This window comes from Anabrus simplex, chromosome 2, assembly GCF_040414725.1.
Source record: "Anabrus simplex isolate iqAnaSimp1 chromosome 2, ASM4041472v1, whole genome shotgun sequence".
In the NCBI taxonomy this organism is placed as follows: domain Eukaryota; kingdom Metazoa; phylum Arthropoda; class Insecta; order Orthoptera; family Tettigoniidae; genus Anabrus; species Anabrus simplex.
In genome coordinates this window covers 645,910,019-645,934,156 of record NC_090266.1, presented here as the reverse complement: position 1 = coordinate 645,934,156, position 24,138 = coordinate 645,910,019, and the positions used below count along the sequence as shown (strand labels likewise).

Below are 24,138 nucleotides of genomic sequence, written 5' to 3'. Positions count from 1 at the left end.
TATTCTCCTAGTTCTTTCTCAAGTTGTAAACTTATCCTATTGAGGATGATTATTGAAAATATTTTGTATGTTATGTCTAGGAGAGAGATTCCCCTGTAGTTATTAGGGTCGGTTTTGTCCCCTTTTTTGTGCAGAGGATGAATGAGGGCTGTTGTCCAGTGTTCTGGTAGTTCTACTTTAATCCAGATAGAGACAAGTTGTTGATGGAGGGCAACTTTTGCTGAGGTTCCTGCATATTTCCAGATTTCCGCAAAGGTCTGATCTTCTCCTGGCGCTTTGTAGTTTTTTAATTTATTCAGAGCTTGGTAGACTTCCTTTATTGTGGGGGGATTGATGTTTTCTGGTGATGTTTTTATCGGGGTGTTGGTGTCCAAATGATGGAGTTCTGTAGGTTCCTCACAATTTAAAAGCTTGTTGAAATGTTTAGCCAGAATTTCTGCATTGTCTTTATTGTTATGGGCCAGCTTACCATCTTCATCCTTCATCAGTAGGGTCGGGGGTTCATATTTTTGGAACTGCTTTCTGAAGGTTTTGTAGTAGTCCCTTGATTTAGTTTTACTGAACTGTTCTTCAATTAACTGCAGGGTGTCCTTATGATGTTGTCTTTTTATTCTTCTTAAGACTTGGGTAGTTTGTTTTCTCTGTTTTACTAGCTTTTGATAGGATATTTCTGTCTTTTGGGACTGATGTAATAGCCATGCCTGATGTCTTTTCTCCACTGTTTCATCACATTCACTGTTCCACCATTGGTGTTTTTTACGTGGTTTAATTGGAGCTAGGTCTTCTGCAATTTGTTTAAGGTTGTGTACTAAGTCTTCAAGTTTGTCTGTGATTTTTATTTTTTCAGTTGCTTTCTGGTAATTTTTGTTGTTGATTAGCTGGGTAGGATCTATTTTTCTTTCTTTTAGTTTTAAGGGCTTGCTTTTGTTGTCTCCTCTGGGGAGTGAGTTTAATTTTAATTTTAACTACGTAGTGATCTGAACCTGTGTCTATTCCTCGGAGGACTTTGACGTTATAGATCTCTTTGTGGTGGTATTTGTCCATGCAGACGTGGTCCAGTTGCCATTCTCCTTTAGTGTAGTCAGGGTGTTTCCATGTTTTGAGTTTTTGAGGTTTCCTCTTAAAACATGTAGATTTTGAGATTAAATTATGGTTTCTACACAGGTCAACTAGTCTCTCTCCATTTTTATTTGTTTTCTTGTGTGCTGGCCATTTTCCGATGATGTCACGGTATTTTCTTTCTCTGCCTAGTTGAGCGTTGAAGTCGCCTATTAATAATTTTATATGGTGTTTGGGGATGTTATCAATGGTCTGGTCCAATAGGTCCCAAAATTCTCCTGTTTCCTCCTGGTCTTTTGAGGAGTTGTTTTTATCATTAGTGGGAGCATGGGCATTTATTATAGTATAGATTTTATTAGATGCCTTTAAGGTGAGCGTTGAGAGTCGTGGAGACTGTGATCTGAATTCTTGAACTGAGTTTATTATTTTAAGGCTGACCAAAAATCCTGTTCCAAATTGTGGGACATTCTTCATCACTCTCTTCCCGGGTATACCTTTATAAAGTCTGTACCCTTGAGATTCCAAGGCATCCTGGTCAGTGTTTCTAATTTCCTGTAATCCCATGATAAGAATTTTGTGTTGGTCCATTATGTCGGTGATCACTTTTAGTTTACCGGTTTGCATGAGTGAGTTTATGTTGTGTGTAGAGACGTATGTTATCTGCTTTGGTTTGATTCTTGATTTTGTCTCATTCGTGTATGTAGTACTGGGGTATTTCCGTGCCTCCGACTTCACGGTATCTTTCAGGTGGCAGCCCACCGTATCCGAATGCTGCCTTCTCTGAACTCTTGGTTCAGCCGGTGGAGTATTCCTTAAAAGACCTTCCATGGTTGACTGTCAAGGTGTCACCTGTGTGGGACTAAGTCCCGAATTACAACTCTGGATATGATCCAGTGAGGTGATAATGAGGCCGCTCCTCTGGAGTACAGACGCCTTGTGCAGCCGCCCCTAACCTGGAGAACAGACGCTGCATAATGGATTCCAGTGGCATTTCCTCCACTGTGGGGACCATCACCCCACCCAAAGGGGCTCATTCGCCCGAAGCCGTTGGCCTCCTTAGGGAGTCAGGTTATTTCCCGCCGCCCAACACTCGGCGTTGGCAATTTTACAGCTGGGTGCCAGACCAGCAAACCCTCCTCCTTTTTCATTCCAGACTTGGGACCGGACAATGGCGGAGTTGATGTTGGCATTTACTTTAAAACATTATTCAGATGAGACATGTTTCGCCTCCTACTGTGAGGCATCCTCAGTCATTATCAAAAACCTTATTATTTTACCAGGCATCTGGTTAAAGATATTAAAAAATGTGTTTGATGATTATAAGAGAGGTAAGATTTACGTTTGTTATAAACATGTTCATGAAGTAACTAAAAATCTAATATATTGATAAAAACATATGTAGTTCTTTGTTGAATAGGACTTGTTTGATTGTACTATAGTAAAAGAAGGTGGCTTGAAGCCGTAGTCATTAATAGATGTCTAATACATAGTGGAAGGCATAAAATATCAGTTCTATGAGAATATACATTACATTCAATTGATACTAAAAACTAGTGGATTCATAGGTAGTACATATAAAATGTTCAATGAAATAACTAAAGATCTAATAAAATGAGAAACACATATGTAGTTCTTTGTTGATTAGGACGTCGTATGATTGTACGGCTTGAAGCCGTAGTCATTAATAGATGTCTAATACATAGTGGAAGGCATATGAAATCAGTTCAATGAGAATATATAATACAATCAATTGATACATAAAAACTGGTAGATTCATAAGCAGTACATTTAAAAATGAAGGCGTCATGTGACTATAAATGACAGTTGATGGCTTAAAGCCGTAGTCAAAGTTTAAAGTATAGGTCAATAACTGCTAATATATGGTAAAAAGATATAAGTCAAAATATAAAGCTTAGTATAAAAAATATGAAGGAAAAACATTCCAATTGCTTGACAAAAGTTACTTGACGTTGGCATGCATTTGTCCGTGATATTTATTGGTCAACAGTTCGTAGGTTATTTTAGATTTATTCGGCAAGATTGCGTTGACAAGAAGTTCACCAGATGTTTATAGTTGGCCTAATTTGTATTAAGTCATCAAGAAAGTTGCCGAGATGATGATGGGTGGAAATTCTCAACGTTGATTTGGTTTTTTGACGTGAAGGTTGGAGAGCTGTTGTGTTCTTCTTCGATGACAATATATTTTATAAAACGTTGATTTCAATAATTTATACTATTGAAGAGTATTATGGAAGTTTGATGAGGCTGTTGAATTATTGTTGTTATAGATTGGTTCTGAAATGAAGAAAAAACTGTAGTTAATTTTGACGAGAATGAAAGAAAACATGGGAAGGTTTTGTTTAAGTGTTGTTAGTGAGAAAATGTTGGTGCTTACCTATGGCGTTGTAGGCCCGTTTGACAAGCTGTGTGAGGCGCTATTAGGATAATAATGGTCACTAACGGTTTTTACTCCTTGTGTTGTACGTATGTCGTCTGGCCAGAGGGGGATGGGTAGGAGGGGGCGGAGTTGTAGGCTTGTGATTCGTGAACGGGAGGAAGTTGTGAATAGTAGGGGAAGCGGAGGGGCGTGTATCATTTATTGGTTTATGAATGGCGCGTGGAGGGGAATTACGTAAGATGGGAGGGGGAGGGGGGTATGATGTATTTGTTGACGTAGGGGTGTTTGTTGATACTGTTTTGAAAATATTAAAAAACTTTTTGTCCTGAAGGTTTACATTATTGAATAATGTTACTATTTGGTCATATAATAATAAATACTCAGGCTCCGGTATCTATAGATTAAAATGTAATGAGTGCCTCAGCTCATACATCGGACAAACAGGAAGCTTCATAACTAGGTACACAGAACATTTTAATGCTCAGAAACATAATAAACACTCAGCAATGAGCAATCACATGAAAGAAACGGGGCACAACTTTACCACAATTGAACAGGACCTTCAAATTTTAAAAACAATAAAAAAAGGTGGACTTATGACCGATTTCGAAAATTTATACATATTTTTGGACCAAAAATTCAATGCTAATAAGAATTTAAATGATCCAATAGACAATAGAAGCCCTTTATATGACCAAATAGTAACATTATTCAATAATGTAAACCTTCAGGACAAAAAGTTTTTTAATATTTTCAAAACAGTATCAACAAACACCCCTACGTCAACAAATACATCATACCCCCCTCCCCCTCCCATCTTACGTAATTCCCCTCCACGCGCCATTCATAAACCAATAAATGATACACGCCCCTCCGCTTCCCCTACTATTCACAACTCCCTCCCGTTCACGAATCACAAGCCTACAACTCCGCCCCCTCCTACCCATCCCCCTCTGGCCAGACGACATACGTACAACACAAGGAGTAAAAACCGTTAGTGACCATTATTATCCTAATAGCGCCTCACACAGCTTGTCAAACGGGCCTACAACGCCATAGGTAAGCACCAACATTTTCTCACTAACAACACTTTAACAAAACCTTCCCATGTTTTCTTTCATTCTCGTCAAAATTAACTACAGTTTTTTCTTCATTTCAGAACCAATCTATAACAACAATAATTCAACAGCCTCATCAAACTTCCATAATACTCTTCAATAGTATAAATTATTGAAATCAACGTTTTATAAAATATATTGTCATCGAAGAAGAACACAACAGCTCTCCAACCTTCACGTCAAAAAACCAAATCAACGTTGAGAATTTCCACCCATCATCATCTCTGCAACTTTCTTGATGACTTAATACAAATTAGGCCAACTATAAACATCTGGTGAACTTCTTGTCAACGCAATCTTGCCGAATAAATCTAAAATAACCTACGAACTGTTGACCAATAAATATCACGGACAAATGCATGCCAACGTCAAGTAACTTTTGTCAAGCAATTGGAATGTTTTTCCTTCATATTTTTTATACTAAGCTTTATATTTTGACTTATATCTTTTTACCATATATTAGCAGTTATTGACCTATACTTTAAACTTTGACTACGGCTTTAAGCCATCAACTGTCATTTATAGTCACATGACGCCTTCATTTTTAAATGTACTGCTTATGAATCTACCAGTTTTTATGTATCAATTGATTGTATTATATATTCTCATTAAACTGATTTCATATGCCTTTCACTATGTATTAGACATCTATTAATGACTACGGCTTTAAGCCGTGCAATCATACGACGTCCTAATCAACAAAGAACTACATATGTGTTTCTCATTTTATTAGATCTTTAGTTATTTCATTGAACATTTTATATGTACTACCTATGAATCCACTAGTTTTTAGTATCAATTGAATGTAATGTATATTCTCATAGAACTGATATTTTATGCCTTCCACTATGTATTAGACATCTATTAATGACTACGGCTTCAAGCCACCTTCTTTTACTATAGTACAATCAAACAAGTCCTATTCAACAAAGAACTACATATGTTTTTATCAATATATTAGATTTTTAGTTACTTCATGGACATGTTTATAACAAACATAAATCTTACCTCTCTTATAATCATCAAACACATTTTTTAATATCTTTAACCAGATGCCTGGTAAAAGAATAAGGTTTTTGATAATGACTGAGGATGCCTCACAGTAGGAGGTGAAACATGTCTCATCTGAATAATGTTTTAAAGTAAATGCCAACATCTTGTAATGTATTGAATAGGTGGAAATAAACAAAAAATATTATCCTATATACAGTTTAAGTGGTATGTTCCGAGGAGTCAGTGGAGATATGAAGATAAAGTTGGAATTCGAGAGGACAAATTGGTTCATCCGGGAGATTGTGGGTTCGAATTCCACTGTCGGCAGCCCTGAAGATGGTTTTCCATGGTTTCCCATTTTCACACCAGGCAAATGCTGGGGCTGTTCCTTAATTAAGGCCATGGCCTCTTCCTTCCAACTCCTAGGCCTTCCCTATCCCATCGTCACCATAAGACCTGTCTGTGTTTATGCGCCGTAAAGCAACTAAAAAAAAAAAAAAGAAAAAAAGAAAAGAGGACAAATTGAGGCAAATATATGTTTATAGGAAGGGGAGTTAGTGGTTGGAATAACTTACCAAGAGAGATGTTCAATAAAATTTCCAGTTTCTTTGCAATCATTTAAGAAAATGCTAGAAAAAACAGATAGGGAATCTGCCACCTGGGCAACTGCCCTAAATGCAGATCAGTATTGATTGATTGACAGATTGATGATTTCTCCAGGTCTTCTGCAGTCTCAGATAAAATAACAATATCATCAGCAAATCTCAGGGTTTTGATTTCCTCTCCTTGGATTGTGATTCCCTTCCCAAATTCCTCTTTGATTTCCTTTACCGTCTGTTCTATATAAACATTGAAAAGGATGGGGGGAAAACTGCAACCTTGCCTCACTCCTTTGTGGATTGCTGCTTCTTCAAAGCCTTCGATTCTTATCACTGCAGACTGATTTTTATACAGATTGTAGATAATTCTTCGTCCTGGGTGCCTGATGCCAATCACCTTCAGAATCTTAAATAACTTTGTCCAATCAACAATATCAAATGCCTTGTCAAGATCTATGAATGCAACGTTTGTGAGCTTGCCCTTTTTAATTCGATCCTCTAAGATCAGACCTAAAGTAAGGTTTGCTTCATGTGTTCTTACATTTCTTCTGAGGCCAAATTGATCTTTTCCCAACTCGGTTTCCATTCTTCTGTAAATAATGTATGTTAAAATTTTGCAGGTGTGAGATACTAAACTAATGGTGTGATATTTTTCACACTTGTCAGCACCATCTTTCTTGGGAGTAGTTATAACAATACTGCCGAAAATCGGATGGCACTTCTGTCTCATACATCTTACACACTAAATGGAATTTAACCTCGCGATGCTGGTTTCTTCTCAGTAATTCAGAGGGAATGTCATCAATTCCAGGTATCTTGTTCCTATTTAAGTCTCACAAAGCTCTGTCAAATTCTGACCTCAAAATTGGGTCTCCCATTTCATCAGTATCAACAGCCTCTTCTTGTTCTAAAACCATATCATCTACATCTTTTTAATTTGATACAAATGTAGGATATGTTTGTGCCATCTTTTTGCCTTGTCTTCTTTCCCTAGAAGTGGTTTTCCATCTGAGATCTTAATATTCATACACCTAGTTTCCCTTTCTCCAAAAGTTGCTTTGATTTTCCTGTATGCAGCATCTACTTCTAGGACCATACAACCTTCAACATCCCTGCACTTCTCCTTCAGCCATTCTTCCTTAGCTGTCCTGTACTTCCTGTCCACGTCATTCCTTTTTGCCCTCTTCATTTTATGCATTTCTGTACTTTTGTCCTTCATCAGTCAGGTCTACAGTAGTATCACCTGAGTTATCCATTGATTCTTAGTTGACCTTCCCTTTCTTCCTAACATTTCTTCAGCAGCTCTAAAGACCTTATTCTCCTCGTTATCCATTATTCCTCTATTTTGTTTCCTTCAACCTTTTCATTTAGTTCTTTTGCAACATGTTCCTTGAAACAGTCCCTCACACTTGTATTTTCTTTCAATTTGTTTAGATCCCATCTCCTTGCATTCCTTCCTTTCTTCAATTTCTTCAACTTCAGATGACATTTTATGACCAACAAGTTGTGGTCTGAGTCCACGTCTGCTCCTGGGAAGGTTTTGCAATCCAACACCTGGTATCTGAACCTCTGCCTAATCATGAAGGAGTCTATTTGATACCTTCCAGCCAGGCTGAGTGGCTCAGTCGTTCGAGGTGCTGGTCTTCTGACCCCAACTTCACAGGTTCGATCCTGGCTCAGTCCAGTTGCATTTGAAGGTGCTCAAATGCGTTGGAATTATTATTATTATTATTATTATTATTATTATTATTATTATTATTATTATTATTATTATTATATCTTCCAGTGTCTTCAGGTCTCATCCACGTATACAGGCATCGTTTTTGGTGCTTGAACCCAGTATTAGCAAGGACTAAATTATGATAGGTGCAGAATTCAACCAGCCGACTTCCTCTTTCATTCCTATTTCCCTATCCGAATTCTCCTACTATATTACCTTCTCTTCCTTGGCTTCCTACTGCGTTCCGGTCTCCCATCACAATTAGATTTTCGTCACCTTTTACATATTGTATTTAATCTTCTATCTCTTCATATATTCTTTTGATTTCTTTATCATCTGCTGAACTAGTAGGCATATAGACCTGCACTATTGGTGTGGGCGTTGGTTTGGTGTCTATCTTGACAACAATACTTCTTTCACTATGCTGGTCGTAGTAGCTTACCCTCTGCCCTATTTTCTTATTCATTATTAAACCTACTCCTGCATTTCCCCTGCTTGATTTTGTGTTGATAATCCTGCTCGTCCTGGCAATGTACTTCACTTGGACCAACTAGATCTAACTTTAGTATGTCCATCCCTTTTCAGATTCTCTAACCTACCACAACGATTCAAACTTCTAACATTCCACGCTCTGACATACAGAATGTTGGTATCCATCTTTCTGATGATTGCCCCCTATCGTGTAGTCCCCACCCAGAGATCGGAATGGGGGGCTATTTTACCTCCGGAATATTTTACCTGGGAGGAAGCCATTTGCAGTACATCCTTCATACCAGGAGAGCTGCATGTCCTCGGGAGTTAGTTACTGCTGTAGTTTCTCCGTTCCTCTCAGCCGTGTAGCAGTATCAACACCGCTTAGCCATGTTGAGTATTAATACAAGGCCATATCAATCAATCTTCCAAACTGCTGCCCTTGCAACTTCCGATATGGTTGCATATGCGATTCGGCTATCTGCTTCATTGAAACCCGCAGTTCTGTTGCTTGGGTTGTAAAATAACTATCGATGACGGAAGTAAGGAAGACATAAAATGCAGATTAGCGCAAGCAAAGGAAGCCGCCTTTCTGAAAAAAAGAAACTTGCTCACTTCGAACATTGGTATAGGAATTAGAAAGATGTTTTTGAAGACTTTTGTCCTGAACGTCGCATTGTATGAAAGTGAAACATGGACGATAACTAGCTCAGAAAGAAAGAGGATGGAAGCTTTTGAAATGTGGTGTTAAAGAATATTGCTGAAGGTGAGATGGAGAGATCGAATCAAGAATGAAGAGATACTGAATCAAATTGGTGAGAGGAGATTGATATAGCGGATTGTCGTTATATCCAAATTTTCGTAAAGTTGGGGGAAATCCTCACACTCATTAAAATCAGTATGAAAAGGCAATCAGTTTGTTCAGAACTTGCGTTTTCGCGGGAAGTTGTCAACACTACGGCTTATTTGTTAGTTATTTTTTTAAATTCTGATACTACGTGAACACACATGTTCAATTTCATTCTGAAAAGATAGAAAAGTAGTATAGATGCTCCAGCATGTAACGCATAACTTCGCGAGTATATATATATATTTTTTTAAAGTTAACCTTACATGTTATTAATTATGTCGAGGTCTGCTTTGTCAGTACAATGCATAATCCAATATATATACTAAATTATCAAATACATAAGTATATGTATATATATTTTGAGAATTAAAATTATCTTCAACTTACGGAATAAAATCACATGCATGTAAAAAACCTTATTTAAAATGTTTATGTCCTAACAAATTACTGGATAAAAACAACAATACAGCAACAACATTAAAAATTAAACACGAATATCATTAATGTCATGTCAAATATCCTGTAAGAGGTTTTTATATGGTGCTAAAATTGTGCTGGTTGACAATATTATCTAATGTTATCGTGGTGTGGCACTATATACCAACTTTTTATGGGACATTGGACATAACATGAATGATATTCATGTTTGATCTGTTAATGTTGTTATTGTATTGTTTTTATTCAGTATTTTGTTAGGACATAAAAAGTTTTAAATAAGGTCTTTTACTTCCATGTGCTTTTATTCTTTAAGCTGAAGAAGAGAATTTTAATTCTTGAAACATGTACTTATATATATTTATGTATTTGATGGTTTAGTATATATACTGGATTTTGAATTGTATTGAGAGGGCAGACCTTGACATAATTAATAACAGTAATTAAGTCAATATGGGCCATTAGTGGCCATCATGGTCAAGCTAATAGAAACCGTGTATGTATCATGAAAACATATTTCAAACGCCAGTAGAGAATTGTTAAACTTCTCGCTATAAATTTAAATGTGAATAGCGTTTAGAAATTTAACCAGACATGAAAAAAATAACTTTTTTTAAACAATTTGTTTTACGTTGCACCAACGCAGATAGGTCTTACGGCGAAGATGGTCTAGCAGTGGAAAGGAAGCGGCAGAAGCCTTATTAAGCATATGGAGAAATCCGTTTGTTTGAAATCAGTTTTTTATATAATAATGTTATTGGTTTTACGTCCCACTAACTACTTCTACAGTTTTTAGAGATGCTGAGGTGCTGGAATTTTGTCCCACAATAGTTCTTTAACCTGCAGGTATATCTACCAACACAAGGCTGATGTATTTGAACACCTTCAAATACCACCGGACTGAGTCAGGATAGAACCTGCCAACCTGAGCTCATAAGGCCAGCGTTCTACTGCCTGACCTACTCAGCCCGGCAGCACAGTTCAAGGAGCATGATGAAAATGAAAGTTTTTTTTAACTTTTTCTTGCATTGATGCCACATCAGTGTCTATTTCTTCCTCATAAACTAGTATGTCTTTTTCATTTTTTTCAGTCGGAAGTTCTAGATCTTCCTGTTTTTCTAGACCAGAATAAAACTGAAGCAGCTCATTATTCCTCCATTCTTCTCCAAAATGTTTTGTTAGTAATTTTAACACCTCATTCAAATAGAAGGAAAGGCTTCAACAGTGTGGCATGTGGAGTAGCAGTAAACACACATGCAGTGCTTGCTGGGAAGTCATGGGAAGCACTTGCTGATTGGCTGACAGTGATTTGGCAGACTTCGACACTACAAATATAACTGCAGGTGTTGGATTTGGTGGATTTTGAAATTCAGTGTCATATTTGACTATGTATTTTAATGGGATATATTCGGTTTTGATCCCAAATCATCATTGCATTGAATTTCTTGGGATGAAAACTGTCATTAGCAATGTAAAACTCCATTTTGTCAAAAAATGGATTTGGCGGCTTTTGATATTAGGCGCCTCATATTTTCTCATTCTGAGGAGAGGCTGATGACATTTGAGAAGAGAAGGTTGACTCTGTACTTAATTTTTAGAGAGTCTGTCAGTTATAAGTTTCGGTTGAAATCTATTTTTAAAAGCACATACAGCGACACATCAGAGTGATGGTCTACAGAAAATTCTTATCTCTGCATCTCTCGTTCATGAATGCTTATTTGACATTGATAACTACTGTCATCTGCTCATGGAATGTGAATGGAACTCTAATAAGCATCTATTATCACCAGATGTTGTTTGCATTAGTGTGAACCTCTTTCTGTTTTGTTATTATATTTGATTGATTGATTGATTGATTGATTGATTGATTGATTGATTGATTGATTGATTGATTGATTGATTCTGACCTGTGGGATAATAGAATATCATTCTTTGGTATATAGTTTGTAGATCTACTGTTAGTCCGAACCTGATGTTTATACACAGACATAGAAAATATTTTTTTTTTTTTTTTTTTTTTTGCTAGTTGCTTTACGTCGCACCGACTCAGATAGGTCTTATGGCGACGATGGGACAGGATAGGGCTAGGAGTGGGAAGGAATCGGCCGTGGCCTTAATTAAGGTACAGCCCCAGCATTTGCCTGGTGTGAAAATGGGAAACCACGGAAAACCATTTTCAGGGCTGCCGATAGTGGGGTACGAACCTACTATCTCCCGAATACTGGATACTGGCCGCAATTAAGCGACTGCAGCTATCGAGCTCGGTAGAAAATATTTTGTAGTCTTGTAAGTCAAGTAAGCCAGACATTGAAATCTGAATGTCAGTATGATCCAATCCAGCTATTAATACTGCTAGTTAAGAATAAGAAGCTCCCTGTAGTGTTCTCCTAGGTGTGTCTTTACCAGCTGCTGAAATCTTTATGGTGTTCTCACAGGTTGAGTCTAGTTGTTGGTCATAATCACTGCTGGCTGTGACCAATGATTGTCCTGCCATCACTTATAAATGATAAATGTGGATGGATAAATTACTAAAGTCACATGCTTAAGGCATGTAGAAGCAGGTGATTTAATGTGTGGTGTCGGAAACGTAGTTATAACAATTTCGTTTCAAATTCTCTAGACAGTATAGGCTCCGTGCGTATAGCACTGTGCTGCTGCGGGTGGATACAACGAGAACTACTTAGAGATAGCTTCATCAACAGCTCACCATAAGAAGCTGGAATATGTGTGACGTTTACATGCATTTATTCAATTATTTTACAGTGTTGTCTTAAGATGATTATTTTTAATTGTCGCAACGTTCCGATAGAATGATGTGCTCGTGTTGGCTGCATTAATAGATACTGTAATACAGAGCTTTCCTTCACGACCTCACGAAATGGATTTGAAAAGACGGTGGACCGTAGCAGTAAATAGCAAGAAATGATTCAGAATTTGTACATTTATTTAAAACATAACACTTTACAAAATGTAAAGGTTAACAATTACAAACAAATTATTATAAGTTAGCAAAGTTAAATTTCAAAGTAAGCTACAATAGGCCATCTTTTTTAAAGCACACACATCACAACAGATACCGTACATTGTATTCTATTCACATAGTCTTAATGATAGCAAGAAGAAGAAGAAGAAGACTGAAGAAGTTGGATGTCAACACCAACTTTTCCAAGACCATGCCACGACTGGAATTGTACGGAAAATTATGGGTTCAAATTCCACGTAAAAATGTAGTGTAAATTAAGTTTTATTGTGCTTTGATTTCCTAAAATCTGTAAATTGCTTGAGTGTCATTACCACAAAAGTGTGCAAAATAATAATAATAATAATAATAATAATAATAATAATAATAATAATAATAATAATAAATAATGATAATAACATACCGTATTGTACTACAGACCACAATGTGACATTTTATAGTGTTTTGTCACAACCTCACGAAATGGATTTAAAAAGGCAGTAGACAGATATTACAGAAACAGGTCTCCATTACACGATATCAATAGTTCACAGATATTCCGCATTTTACATACGTGAAGTTCTGTCCTCGCCCCGAGGTGGTGCAACTCTTTTTAAGCAGCCCCTGATGAACATGAACTGCATGTACCCTCATGTCAATCTTATATTTCTGTCTGTATCGGGAATCAAGCCCAGGCCCCCGACGAAGGGAAACTAGTGGCGCTAACCGTTATATTACAGAGGTGGTCGTGATCATATTATAAATACAGACACAATCATTTATTGGCAACGTTAAGATATTCGAATATTTTCTCCTCCCGCAACATTTTTGATAGTGTACATTTGGTTTCAAAATGTGGAATTTCAATTGGTCCAACATCAAACCTGTGCCTTTTTATCAGAAAAAGGTCCTCTAAGCTCTTCTCCTTGTTTTATTTATCTTTCCCCGCTTTTGAAGTGCGAGGTCGAAACCATTCACAGGGTTGACCAGTACGCGAAGTGACATGCTCTGAGTAAACTGTATAAATAACGGCAAAAATATTCTTTTGCCAAAGCCTCCCTAGCAACATTAACCTACGCTAACATGATAACATATTAGAATTAGAACAAATATATTTTTCTGAAGACAGCATTGTTGAATGTGTACACGAACATTAATCTCGTTATCACCACAAATAATACACAAATTACTAAGTTGCCTCTATCATGAAATGGTAGTGTATCTAGCGAACCAAGTTTTTTCTCTTATCATATTTGCAGTTTTCGCTCTGTTGCTATTCCCTGCGAACAGTTTTTCTTTAAAATGTAATACATGACCACTTTCTGGAAGTTCGGAATACTTTGGCCGCTTGTTGTTGCATTAAACACTCTAAAATCCCACTGTTATTATTTAGTCGGCCGTGGCAGCACGATGTCAGACGACAGAGATATGTATGCGGTGATCGCATTAACTTACAGTGTTCGCCACTCGCAGCGCAGCGATGCATTTTTCTCATCAGCGCACGGAGCCTATAGGCTTCCCATTTTTATTTTATTTTTAATTTGTAAGTAGGCTTATCATTATATGCACTTTTAATGATAGCAAGTACTCGTGCACTGCCTAAGCTACCTGTTGTACTTGGCCAAAGGTAAATATCAAGGAGACTAATTGTACTTTCAGATAGACTGTTATTTAGCTGTTGTTGTTTTACTTTCTCAGTCACAGTGATATCAGTTAGAAGCTTGCCATCCACCAGAAAAATTAAAGCTTATTGCATTCACAAAGATGCAGTCAATTGTGTACACTGTTTTATTTACAAATTATATACACACATTAATGAACCACCATCTTGAACTCAACTGAATCGAAGAAGAAGGAAAAGAAGAAGAAGAACAAGACTGCCACATTAGCATGTCAGCCAACTATCAACACAACATGAGTTCACACACTGAATTCAACTATTGACTTTCGCTCACAACAACTGAACTCAAAAGATGGTCCTTTATATACCTTGCCTGGCCAGGCTTCTAGAAAAGTATGACACAGCATGCTTTCTCGTACCTTCTCGAGTCTCCAGTAACCTATGTACAACTGTAAAACTTGAGTGACAAAGGTGCGTTGTTCTAGATCTAGACTATTGCCCTGTGTTGCACAATATTACATCAGATGTATACATCATATTTGAGGGTAATAATAACTTATATACTATTAATTACATGTTTTTACTTTAAATAAAGTTGTTTAAATATACATACAGCAAAAGTATCATGACATACCCTCACATATTTTGTTACACAAGACAGAACATACAACACACAAATAATAAATGATATACGACCATGATTTATATCAGTCTTCAAATAACCTACCCAGTACCAAGCAACATAGCGGTAAACAGTGTTTTAGTTTTTTCTCCGAGTGGTGATATGTTTGGTAATAATATGTGTATGAAGTGCAATGGATCTATTCACGGAAGTAATGCTAGTCTTAATAGTCTTAATGCTTCTTACGAGTGCGTATTTAAGAATACGTTTGGTAGCGAAGTGTCGGATCCGGTCGACGATCTCGTTTCCAATAACCTCACTTTGGACTCCTCGCATTTGAGGTTTAGAATAAGAGATCTGGAACTTGAACTCTCACCCAAAGATGAAATAATTAAAATGTTATCAACGGATCTAGAAAATGCTCTGCTGGAATTGAACTTTAAACAAAATAATGTTGAAATGCCGAGACAATACGAAAATGATTTTAAAGAGGTTAAGTCGAAGAATGTTAGGCCTAACCGGAAACATGTTGCATTTAAAGATTCTGTAAATAGTAATTTAGTGGCACAAAACAGTTTTCAAGTGTTAGAATGTAATGATCATGAGGCAATCATAGAACATGACTTGGCTGCAGTGTCGAAAAGACAAAAAATCCGGTCGGCGACCGGTACATAAACAAGCCCGTACAGTAATAGTGGGGGACTCGATGATAAGAAATGTCGGACCCGAAGTTGAAGAGGGATTTGCGTACTGCTATCAAGGCATACGTGTGGGTCAACTTGCGGAACATGTAAACAGTGACAGTATTAAAGAAAATCCTGAAGCCCTGATAGTTCATATTGGCACAAATGACCTTCATGATTTCTCAACACCTAGTGACATAATGGCCGAAACTGATAGGCTTATTACTGCGATAAAAAGGAGGTTTCCAGCAGCAAAGCTTTGTCTCAGTGGCGTTTTATGTCGGCATGATGTTGAGTATCGCTATATAGATGCTGTAAACTCCACTCTTAACTGGTTATGCCGTAATGGAGATTTCCTTTTTGTCGATGGTAATAGTTGGCTTAGAGGTAGTGATTTTAGAAAAGATGGGCTACACCTTAACAGAAAAGGAACCTCTAAGTTTGGTAAACTTCTCAATAGAATATCTAGTAGAATGCTCTCGAGAAACTAATTAAGAAAATGAGGGGGGATGCTAATCCTAATGGCATAAACTTAAGTGATACAGAAAATGATTTAGAAAGTAGAACTTATATCTGGAATACAATACACAATGTATATAGGGAATCATTTCACAGAGATCAGATACACTATACTAAGAAAGCACCAAAGACATCAATAAAAAGGTTAGTTGAACACTTTAGAGGATACTATCAAAATGTAAATGGACTTCAAAGCAAACTAATTGAACTTAAAATTTCTTCATGTTTAGCTGACTATGACTTCATGGTATTAACCGAAACAAACTTAAATGATGAAATTAGTGATGTGGAACTCGGACTCGAAATGTATTCAATTTTCAGATGTGATAGGTCTTCTTTAACGAGTATGAAGGCTTCCCATGGGGAGGGTAATGATCTGTATTAGCAAGAGGTTTAAACCTACTCTGATACCGTGCATTAACACAGTTGAACAGTTGTTTGTGTCCCTGACTTTTAACACCACAAAATTAATCATTGGTGCTGTCTCCTGTCCAAAAATATTTCGAACATTGCAGTGCTGTTGAAAAAATTATGTCAAATCTTGACAACCATTTATTGCTCATTGTTGGTGACTACAATCTACCACATCTTAATTGGATAGTAAATGAAAAAACATCTTCTAACCTTAAGTCAGTAGGTAACCACACTATGCAGTCCAGTTTAGTTATAGACACTTTTTCTTATCTCTGTTTAAATCAGTTTAATGCTATCCCAAATTTTCTGAATCACTTTCTTGATTTGGTTTTCAGTAACTCCAGTTCCATTGAAGTAAAATCTAGTAATGAAAGCATTGTCCCCCTCGATAGACACCACCCAGCATTAGAGATTTCTTTACCTATAAATGAGCTATACAATTCCTTGCCTGCTGATAGTTTTTATTTTGACTTTTTAAATGGTGACTATAATGGACTAAATTATTATCTGTCACAGTTCAGCTGGAAGGTGATGTTTCAAAATGTATCAACTGATAAAGCAGTAGAAACCTTCTATTCAGTACTACATTATGGCATGGAACTTTACATCCCTATATGGAATTTTAAGACTCCCAAATTCCCAAAGTGGTTTAATCATAAATTGAAGTCCCTGATTATTGAAAAGAAGAAAGCACACAAGCGATACAAAATATCAGGTCTCAATAGTGATTATCAGCATTTCTCAAAATTAAGGAATGAATGCAAGCCTGAATCTAAATCTTGCTATACAATGTATGTCTCCAACTGTGAATGAAGTATTACTTCCAATCCACAGAAATTCTGGCAATATCTAAGTTCTAAAAGGTCATGTAATAATATTCCTTCAACAATGCATCTTAATGAAGTTACAGCAGATACTGGAGAAAATATTGTCAATCTTTTTGCTAACCACTTTTCATCTCTTTAGTCTTCTTATCAGAATAGTAGTAGTATGTCATATGATTATCCTTTCTCTGTCAATCTATCAGTTATAAACATTAGTAAGGCAGAAATTTACAACAAACTGATATCTCTGGAATTAAAGAAAACTGTAGGACCTGATGGTGTTTCAACTTACCTGCTCAAGTACTGCTCATTTATTTCATGTGAAGCACTCTTTTATCTGTTCAACTTAGGAATGGAAGAAAGGATTTGTTAGTCCAGTTTTCAAAAATGGTGATAAAACTGACATAAAACAATATAGACCAGTTATAATTTCTTTTCATATTTCCAAAATTTTTGACTCAATAATTCTTGACAAAATCACACCTCTCTTTAGAAACATTATCATTGATGAGCAACGTGGATTCTTTTCAGGACGGTCAACCTGTAGCAATCTTCTTTTATTCTATCAGTCCCTCTTGGATGCAATAGAGAACCACTCCCAAGTGGACTGCATTTATACAGACTTCTCAAAAGCTTTTGACACTGTCGACCACGATATCTTGCTGCAAACTCTAACAAGCTATGGAATTAATGGGCCTCTCATCTCATGGTTTGAATCGTATCTTAAAAATTGCCTGCAGATTGTTAAAATAAGGAATCATTTTTCTGCGCCTATTATTGTTACCAGTGGAGTTCCTCAAGGGTCTCACCTTGCGCCCTTACTTTTTACTCTCTACATAAATGACATTAAAAATATACTTAAGAATTCTGATTTGATTTTGTTTGCCAACGATGCAAAAAATTTTATGCAAATTAATTGTCCACTTGATTGTTTAAAACTTCAAGAAGATTTACATCATCTGGAAAAGTACTGTATTCAAAATGAGTTGGAACTTAATAATGAGAAATGTAAAATAATATTGTTTTTTAAAAACAAGAAGAAAATATCATTTCAGTACAAATTTAGTAATAACAACATTCTAACTCCTGTTAATGAGTTAATGACAAGTTAATGACCTTGGTGTTTTATTCAGTTATAACCTATCGTTTAAGGAACATATTGAAAATATTTGTAAGAAAGCATTTCAAAGATTGGGTTGCATTACTAGATATTCTAGAGAATTTTCAAACTTAGTTACCTATCGATTGCTGTATGTATCTATGGTACACCCTATACTAGAATACTGTACACCTGTTTGGAACCCTTCTCATCAGACCTCTATCCATAGATTAGATTCAATACAACATAAATTTCTTCATTTATATTCATTTAGAACAGGATTCTCATATGATATTGTTGATTATGCATCCCTACAACAGTCCTTAAATCTGCATAGCCTGTCACAACACCGTAAATTATTGGATACACTCTTCATTTTTAAATTGCTTCATTACTTGGTGAATTGTCAACAACTCCTTGCAAAAATTAACGTACATGTACCAGACAGACGCACAAGGTTCAAGAATACTTTGTCTACAAATTGGCATAGATCTAACTACGCATTCAATGGGCCAATTGAACGAATGTCAAGATCTCTAAACAAAGTGGATATTGATATGTTTAACTGCTCATTGTCAAAATTTAGAAATCACTTACATAATCTCCAGAATTGACTATTATTTTCCTGTGATTACTTGTAATATAACCTGTGTATATATCTGTACATATTTTTCTACTTATACTCCATTGAACTTTCTTTTTAGTGTGCTTTGTTTTGTTTATTCTTCTCTACTGTTATGTAAAATGGTATTGCCATTAATAAAGTATTATTAAGTATTATTATATCAAATAAAGTCCATACTGACAACCTGTCATACATAACTATGTAGATAATAATAATAATAGACATAAACAACTTCATAAATTGTATATAGTCACACCTCACAAGTCATAATAATAATAATAATAATAATAATAATAATAATAATAATAATAATAATAATAATAATAATAATAATAATAATAACAACAACACCTACTAATCGAACTCAAGATTTTCACTATTTACCCATGGGTTTAGAGAATTGTTTCCAAGTTATACTGGTCCATTACACACTTGCATCAAGCTGATCTAGGGTTTGTTTTCTGAAACATTGGAAAAGTATGGAAGAAGCTCACCCTCAGCAGAGGATGTCTAAAAGTTGAAGAGAATGTAGTGTTTCATAATCATATTGAATTACTTGTACACCATCTCAGCAGCACTGTTAATGGCATTAGTGGACAGGACTCTCAAAGAGAACTGCAAGAAATATAGAACATCCTGCCTCCCTGTGGAATCTCATGCACCCCTTCATGTGTGAGTTGACTGAGTTGTGATATTCTTTAATTTTATTTACGGTACCGGTAAGGCTTAATCAATTCCTGAAAATTATGTTCCATTTTGTTGAATGGCATATTTTTGTCTGGATGTGTAATTAACTGCATTAATCACGAGCAGCTGCATAGCATAATTGGTTGAAGTGCTAGTCTTCTATATTCAAGGTTGCAGGATTAAATCCTTGTGCAGACAGTTGGCAATTAAGAGGGTTTAAATGTGAAAACAAGTGGAAGAGTATTAAAAACTCATCATCATCATCATCATCATCATTCATTTATTTGTTAATAGAAGCTTACAAGAGCAGCTAAATACTAGATAAAAATGGTCTTTCTCCCCACGCAGACCAGACTACATCTCCCACACGTTTTGTCTAAATGTCCAATAGAATTAAGTCTTCTCTACTGTTGCAACTTGCTTGACTTCCATTTTTAATCGCATGTAGTTTGCTTGTGAATTTAAAATCAGATAGCTTATCCTTCTTTTCATTGTAATTTTACTTACTTTATAGACCACTGAATCATTTTCTTCATAGAGAGCATTGAATTTTTGTAAGAGACAATATTTTATCTGATGAGCTATTACAGTTTCATCCAAAATGTCCCTCTATAGCACTTTCTCTTATTGTAAGTCCAGTAATTAGTTATGAAGCTCTATGTCATATCAAAGCTTGAGAGAAGACATGCTACCATAGGGAAGGCCCATTGACTAGCTAAGATCATTGCATAGAACTAATTTTGATGCTAATATTTGTATCAGTGTTGTATCAAAGTATATTTAAATGTCCTAGAAATGACTCAAGGAGTGAAACTTCCATTAAGCAGTAATTATGAAAGGCAAAAGAGATTGAAATGTCACTACCCTTGGGACAAAAACCTATGCCTAGATGGATGCATCGGCCAAATCCACTAGGATGGTCCTCGCACATGAGAATCACTGTTGATGCACCTATCTATAGAGTGAGGTATTCGGATTTCAACTCCAACAGTTTTCACTTTTTCAGTTCCTTGCCTTAAATATGTTTTATGATTGATTTCCCTTTTGGTATGCCAAGATTGTCATTTATACATAGTACTCAGGTTAGAACTTGTCAGGCTCCTTGGCTGAATGGTAGGCATACTGGCCCTCAGTTCAGATGTACCTGGGTTTGATTCGCGGCTGGCTCAAGGATTTTAACTTCATATAGTTAATTCCTCTAGCTCAGGAACTAGTTGCTCGTATCTGTCTTAATTCATATCTTCATTTGCATACAACACTCACGCTACAAACCACCACAAAAACACACAATACTGAATACTGCCTTCCACATAGGGTTGGGACCGGGAAGGCATCCAGTAGAAAAACTGAGCTAAATCTGCACAAAGAGCCCAACCCAGCAAATTGGTAGAAGGCCGGGAAGAAGATAACTCAGGTTCAAACCTGACAGAGGCAGCAGATTTTTGAAAGACAGAATAAAACTCCATTCGACGCTCCATAGCGCGTGATGTTCGCATGATATAATTCTCTGATGACACTTTTGGTGTTTACCCAATAAAATTAATTAAAACTCTGCCGTAGGTCACCCAACAGGTTTCTCTGCCATCCGGTAAAATGAAATGGTGTCAAACCAACATCTTTTTCGCATGAATTCTCACTAATAATAGTTTCCTCTTCCCCCCCCCCCCCCCCCCCAGGTTGGGACACAGACTTTTACTGTGAGAATATATCACCATGATTGGCGATGTCCCCAACTGGAAATAAAATTTCCACTGTTATGATTTCTTTAGCTGGGTGGAGGGGGTTGTTCACTAAATGTAGGCTCTTACAAAGAAATATTTTGTTAATTTCAGAGTAGACTTAGAGGAGACCTTTCGGTATTAAAAAGTTAATTTGTTTGTAATACATATGGCTTTCATATGATATTTATGCGACAGCTTAATGTACCATTATTGTAGTCTTCAAGAAAGAGATACATTGATGTTGCCCATACCTCTGAATAGAATGGCTTGTCAAAAAGGTAGTTAAAATATTGAGGGAAGTAAGATATATGATACTGATATATACTGATATACTGGCATATAAGATCAAGTTTGGTTATAATGCCCTTTACTTACTTACACTCAACTCTCGATTAACTGCGATAATGTAAGATTAAGGCTTCCCGGATAAGTAAAATCGTGGTTAAGCCGCAAAAAGTTAAAATAGAACAGGCGGACTGAAAGTACAATTAACATGATAATAAATGATACTACTGTATTGTTTTTTGTTAACTTACCCAATACGCTGCAGTAAAATTATCACTTAGCACAATTAATAAATGGAAAAATAAACAGCACTTTTCACTGAAACCAATAAGGCTAAGAAAAATATTCAGACTACCTAACCTTACTGTTTCTGAAAATAATCATAGTTCTCTGGTTTTGTGCCGAGAAACACTTTTTCTTTATTTTGCATCTCAAGTTTCTCAAAACAAGTTTTTCGGTGATAACATCGTCCTGACCCTCGATGTACTCCAGCAATGACTCAACATTTGCCAAGGCAGCACCACGCGTAACTGTTTTAGTGCTTACGCAGTGCGAGCAGCTGTTTCCCCTTCCTCATCATTTTCACTTCCTGCTCCCTCCTTGCCCCTTACTTTGTCAACAATCTGTTTGTCTGTCAGCTCTTCATAGCCTTGGACCTTCTGGTCACAATTGAACCAATTACAAATATTGCCTTGTCAACTTCCTCTCCACATGGGACATTTCTTACTGCTTCAGTCACTGTACTAACTGTATCGGCTTCATCAAATCCGAGAAATCCTTTGTCTTCAGACATATCTAGGATGATTCTTTTAAAAGACCGCACAATTGAACATGGTTTTGTTTTTTCCCGAGCTGAATGAATCTCATAAATAGCATTGAGAAATATAAATTTCCAAAATGTTTTGAGATCATTGCCCTGTTCAATCCTCTTTTGAGGAAGAGATGACCGATAATTTGTTTTAAGTGCAGATATTATACCCTGGTCCATAGGTTAGATTATTGCAGTGACATTTGGAGGCAAAAATTTTGCATAAATATTGCCCTCTGCTGATTTTTTAAAATAGTTTGATTTGGGTGTGAGGACGTGTTATGCATCGAAAGAATGGCCTTTTCCGAGAGTCCATTTTACTTTAAATATTCACGAACTTTGGGGATGAAGTTAAAAATAAATGTGAAAGAAAGGAAGGTATTAAAATTAGGACTATTAGGCAGTACCATATGGCTGATAAAACAGGCATAAGGGAGTTTTTAAAAAGTAACTATGATCGCTGGAAAATGGTGAATAAAAATGTAAACAGACTCTGGGATGGGTTTAAAGCAATTGTTGAGGAATGTGAAAATAGGTTTGTACCTTTAAAGGTGGTAAGGAATGGTAAAGATCCACTATATTATAACAGAGAAGTAGAGAGACTAAGAAGGAGGTGCAGGTTGGAGCGAAACAGAGTTAGAAATGATTATGGAAGTAAGGAGAAATTGAAGGAACTTACTAGGAAATTGAATATAGCAAAGAAGTCAGCTAAGGTAACATAATGGCAAGCATAATTGGTGGTCATGCAAATTTTAGTGAAAAATGAAAGGGTATGTATAGGTACTTTAAGGCAGAAACAGGTTCAAAGAAGGACATTCGAGGAATCATTAAATGAACAAGGGGAATGTGTATGCGAGGATCTTCAAAAGGCAGAAGTATTCAGTCAGCAGTATGTAAAGATTGTTGGTTACAAGGATAATGTCCAGATGTCCAGATAGGGGATGTGAATAAAGTATTAAAATTTACCTATGGTAACAATGACATTTACAGTAAGATACCAAATTTGAAAACTAGAAAAGCAGCTGGAATTGATAAGATTTCTGGGGATATACTAAAGGCAATGGGTTGGGATATAGTACCATATCTGAAATACGTATTTTATTATTGTTTGGTTGAAGGAGCTATACCAAATGAATGGAGAGTTGCTATAGTAGCCCCTGTGTATAAAGGAAAGGGTGATAGACATAAAGCTGAAAATTACAGGCCAGTCAGTTTGACATGCATTGTATGTAAGCTTTGGAAAAGCATTCTTTCTGATTATATTAGACATGTTTGCAAAATTAATAACTGGTTTGACAGAAGGCAGTTTGGGTTTAGGAAAGGTTATTCCACTGAAGCTCAGCTTGTAGGATTTCAGCAAGATATAGCAGACATCCTGGATTCAGGAGGCCAAATGGACTGTATTGCGATTGACCTATCTAAGGCGTTTGATAGGGTAGATCATGGAAGACTACTGGCAAAAATGAGTGCTATTGGACTAGAAAAATGAGTGACTGAATGGGTGGCTATATTTCTAGAAAATAGAACTCTGAGAATTAGAGTAGGCGAAGCTTTATCTGACCCTGTAATAATTAAGAGGGTAATTCCTCAAGGCAGTATTATTGGACCTTTATGTTTTCTTATATATA

At 36.3% G+C, this 24,138-nt stretch overlaps 1 protein-coding gene across 1 annotated transcript in view; it reads left to right on the top strand.

The window, feature by feature from the left end:
- The window catches only part of LOC136863624 (serine-rich adhesin for platelets), a 402,886-nt gene that overhangs the window by 296,627 nt on the left and 82,121 nt on the right, over positions 1 to 24,138 (top strand). The window contains exons 17-18 of the mRNA XM_068226021.1: positions 21,373 to 21,393; positions 22,242 to 22,442. Coding sequence (XP_068082122.1) covers positions 21,373 to 21,393; positions 22,242 to 22,442 — 222 coding nt within the window. The remainder of the gene's footprint in view (positions 1 to 21,372; positions 21,394 to 22,241; positions 22,443 to 24,138) is intronic.